Below are 4620 nucleotides of genomic sequence, written 5' to 3'. Positions count from 1 at the left end.
ATATATATATATATAAATATATATATATATATATATATATATATATATATATATATATATATATATATATATATATATATATTTATATTCATATATATATATATATATATATATATATATATATATATATATATATATATATATATATATATATATATTTATATATATATATATATATATATATATATATATATATATATATATATATATATATATATTTATATATATATATATATATATATATATATATATATATATATGTATATGAATATATATATATATATATATATATATATATATATATATATATATATATATATATATATATATATACGCTCTCAGCTACTCTCTATTACTGTCCCGCCATAAACCCTGTTGGCTCCTCTCGATGCACTCAAACTCATATGATGGTCGTGTCAAAGCCAGATCCCATGCAAAACTCAAAGAAGGAGCTTTAGCAGTCCCATCATTCCATATACATTATTCTCTTCGTGTCAGTCGACATGAATGCCAAAATGAACAAAGATAAAGACGTTGAGAATGCAGAAGACAGTGATTGAATTATAAACATTAATGACACTGTAATGAATATAGTGCTGATGAAATTTGAGTTATTGTGGATGTCCATACGATTGTCATATACATTTTAATGATATATAAATAATATTAGGAAATGCACATAAATGAAGGTATACTTACACTTATTTGAACCTGAAAACAGACATGTGTAATGAATGCAATTATGCAGATATATATCCTGTGATACAGTTAAGAGTGGTCATATTTATCTTATTTAACTTAGTTTTGACCTTTATAAGTAAAAATATAATTTTGAGCCACCATTTGGAACTTTTAAGGCTTAATCTTAATTTTACCCTCAAAATAACCGTCATGTCGTGCTCCTGGTACCATAAAACCACGGAGAAAGATAAATTACTTAACATTCCCTCATAATTACTTATGAAGATATGGCGTTTCACAGATTTTTCTGATTTCACAGAGGCCATTTCGGATTTTCTAATTTTTCTCAATTTTCTGAAAGGTGACATTTCTGCACCCACTAAGATATTGTTATATGCATGCTCTAGATGAATACGAGATGAAAAATTTATTTTCATGCGGCCGGACTACAGGTGTCCAGGATAATGAAGAAACTGACCGAACCAGAGACAAGAATAATGACAAGTCTGAGGCCTTTGTCCTACAGCGGACTAGAAACGGCAGCATTAGATGTTCTACATATTTACAACAACTGCACTGTAATGGTTCAATGGCCACTTCCCTCTTGGTAAGGGTAAAATGGACTTTTTAGTTATGGTAAGCTGCTCTTCTAGGAGAAGGATACTCCAAAATCAAACCATTGTTCTCTAGTCTTGAGTAGAGACTTAGCTTCTGTACCATGGTCTTCTTCTTTTTTGCTAAGGCTTTTTATAGATTATATTGAAAATATTTATTTCAATGTTGTTACTGTTCTTGAAATATTTCATTTTATCTTGTTTCCTTTTCTCAATGGACTATTTTCCCTGTCACAACCCCTATGCTTATAGCATCCTGATTTTCCATTTATTTTTGCAGCTTAACATGTAAAAATATTTATATATATATATATATATATATATATATATATATATATATATATATATATATATATATATATATATATATATATACATATAAATATATATATATATATATATATATATATATATATATATATATATATATATATATATATATATATATATATACATATAAATATATATATATATATATATATATATATATATATATATATATATATGTGTGCTTGTGTGTATACACTCACACACACACACACCAAAGCCCGGATAAATAGGGAGGATTATTGTCCGGAAGGGCATCCGGTTGTGAAAATCCCCGCCAAAACCCATGAAATGGAAGCCGTTGTAGATGAACCGATGGCCGCTAGAGCGTACCCTGTAAGTGACGCGCAGATAATTCGCCCTAACTCTGCAAGTAATAGGCAAGGGCTACTACAAAGTGGACGAATGCAGTTAAAGAAGTGAGCCCCAAAATCTATTAGAATTGGCACCTTGAACGTTGGAGCCATAAAAGGAGGTGGAAGAGAAGTTGCCGATATGATGGAGAGGAGGAAAGTCCAGATTTTGTGTGTGCAGGAGACAAGATGGAAGGGAAATAAAGCCAAAGAGATTGGAGCAGGGAATAAATTTTTTTATATTGGATGCACAGAGTGAGGAAGGAATGGAGTTGGAATCATACTAACTGGAAAGCTCAAGAGTTGTGTTTTGGAGGTGAAAAGACTAAATGATAGAATAATGTGTATGAAGCTAGAATAGAATGGAGAAATACTAAATGTTATCAGTGTGTATGAACCTCAGACAGGTTCTCCAGAAGAGGAAAAAGATGAGTTTTGGAGACAGCTAACATAACAAGTGGAGAACTGTTAATGATAGGAGATCTAAATGGTCATGTAGGGAGAAATAGCCAGGGCCTAGAAAGAATACATGGATAATGGGCTAAGGGAGATCGGAATCAAGATGGTGAAAGGTTTATGGACTTTGCTGTAGCCTTTGATATGGCAGTAATCAACACTTTCTTTGAAAAACAGCCAAAGTATCTTAAAACATATAAAAGTGGTGGGCAAGAATCCCAAATTGATTTTGCATTAGGTAGAAGGGTGTATTTAAAAGAGAAAAGAAACTGTAAAATATTCCTAAGAGAAGCTGTAACTCCCCAGCATAGACTCTTGACAGTATACTGGGCTAGGAAGAGAACAATAAGAGGTAGGCAAGAAATGATTCCAAAGATAAGATGGTGGAAGCTGAAAGAACCAGAATATAGGGATAGATTCATAGAGAGGATTTTAGTCGAGCTTGGCACCTGGAATTATGAGGATGTGGATGAGTGGTGGGAACGAAACAGCAGTATGCTGAAAAGAGTTGGCAGAGAAGTTTTAGGGATGTCAACAGGAAAAGGGCCAAGAGACAAAGAAACTCTGCAAAGAAAAGGTATGATGAATCAGGCACTGAAGAAGATAAGGAAAAAAGTAGATTAGCAAAGAAAGAAGCAAAAGTGGCAGTGGCACAGTCAAAACAACAAGCATTGGACAATGTATATGAAGATTTGGACACAAAGAAGGGTCAAAAGAAGATTTGCAAAATTCCTAAAGGAATAAATAAAGCGACCAAAGATATTACCCACGTTAAGCAGATAAAGAATGAGGTTGGAGTCATAATGTGTAGCTCAAGGGATGTAAAAGGAAGGTGGAAGTAATATTTTGAAAAACTTCTAATTGATGAAAATCCGAGATCTATAATTGCAGATGGAAATACAAATTTAAGAATGGTAAGAGATATGAATAGAGAAGAAAAATTGAAAAGCTACGGGACCTGATGAGATCCCAGTGGAAGTCTGGAAATGCTTGGGGGAATTTGGAGTGGATATACTCTGGGATCTGATGAAACAGATACACCGGAAAGAAAAGAGGCCCAGAATGTGGAGGAATAGCTTTTTAATACCCATATTAAAAAAAAAAGGGGATGTACAAAATTGTAATACTTATAGAGCAATCAAACTTCTCCCACATACTATGAAGCTTTGGGGAAGAATAATAGAGCGTAGGATAAGGGAAGGGACCAAGATTGGAGAAGAGCAGTTTGGATTTATGCCAGGCATAAGCACAACGGATGCAATGTTTGCACTAAGGCAGTTGATGGAAAAATATGGAAAAGGCCAAAAGGAATTACATATAATATTTATTGACTTGGAGAAGGTTTATGATAGAGTTCCACGGCAGGAGATTTGGATATGTTTGAGACAGGGGAACACCAAAGAAATATATTAGACTGGTCAGAGATATGTGTGAAGGAGCAGTCACACAAATAAGAACAAGTGTTGGTTTTACCGAGAGGTTTGAAGTGGGGGTTGGGTACACCAGCGATCGTCATTAAGCCCCTACTTGTTTAATATAGTAATGGATGTAATTACTGAAAGAGTGGGGGAACAGTCACAGTGGACCATGCTCTTTGCAGATGATATAATTTTGTGTGATGAAACAACAGAAGGATTTGACAGGAAGCTGGAGAGATGGAGAGAGGAATTGGAGAGCAGAGGGCTAAAGATCAGTAGAACAAAAACAGAGTAGATGTGGTGCAACTCGTAGAACCAATTAAATGATATACATTTACTGGATGAAATAGTTGGTATTTTTTTTTTTTTTAACCACGACTTGCACAATAGTTGGTACTGCACTTTTTTTTTCTTTTTTTTAACCGGGACTTGCACAATTCCAGTGTAGGTGTCCTTGGCCACCTCAGGGACCTTTCTTCATTGCTTCACGAAGAGATGCTTGCTGTTCTTGGTTGATTTCATCAATACTCAACAATCGTTGGGGGCACAAGTTAAATTCAATCCTAGTGAATTTAATCATTAGTATCCCGCCTTTACCCTCATAGTGTATAAGTCATTTTCATTTCTGTCCATGATTATTCTAAGAAGATTTACTGGATCCCCCCTTCCATTTTCAACAAGTGGAACTGGCACAGCGAGACTGTTCCCTATTTCCCCGGCCTTTAGGTCGACCCTACTACGTATGACCATACATTCTGCTTGGCACACTTG

General features: G+C 34.0%; 1 protein-coding gene across 1 annotated transcript; it reads left to right on the top strand.

Moving 5' to 3' along the window:
• Positions 1 to 1145: 1145 nt before the first annotated feature.
• On the top strand, positions 1146 to 4144 carry LOC137619856 (uncharacterized). The gene is made up of 3 exons (XM_068350146.1): positions 1146 to 1259; positions 2609 to 3008; positions 4032 to 4144. The coding sequence occupies exons 1-3, from the start codon at positions 1146 to 1148 to the stop codon at positions 4142 to 4144; spliced, it is 627 nt and encodes a 208-aa protein (XP_068206247.1).
• The last annotated feature ends 476 nt before the right edge of the window (positions 4145 to 4620 follow it).

This window comes from Palaemon carinicauda, chromosome 26 (assembly GCF_036898095.1).
Source record: "Palaemon carinicauda isolate YSFRI2023 chromosome 26, ASM3689809v2, whole genome shotgun sequence".
NCBI classification, from domain to species: Eukaryota; Metazoa; Arthropoda; class Malacostraca; order Decapoda; family Palaemonidae; genus Palaemon; species Palaemon carinicauda.
The sequence above is the reverse complement of the archived record's forward strand: the minus strand, read 5'-3'. Positions and strand labels throughout refer to the sequence as shown.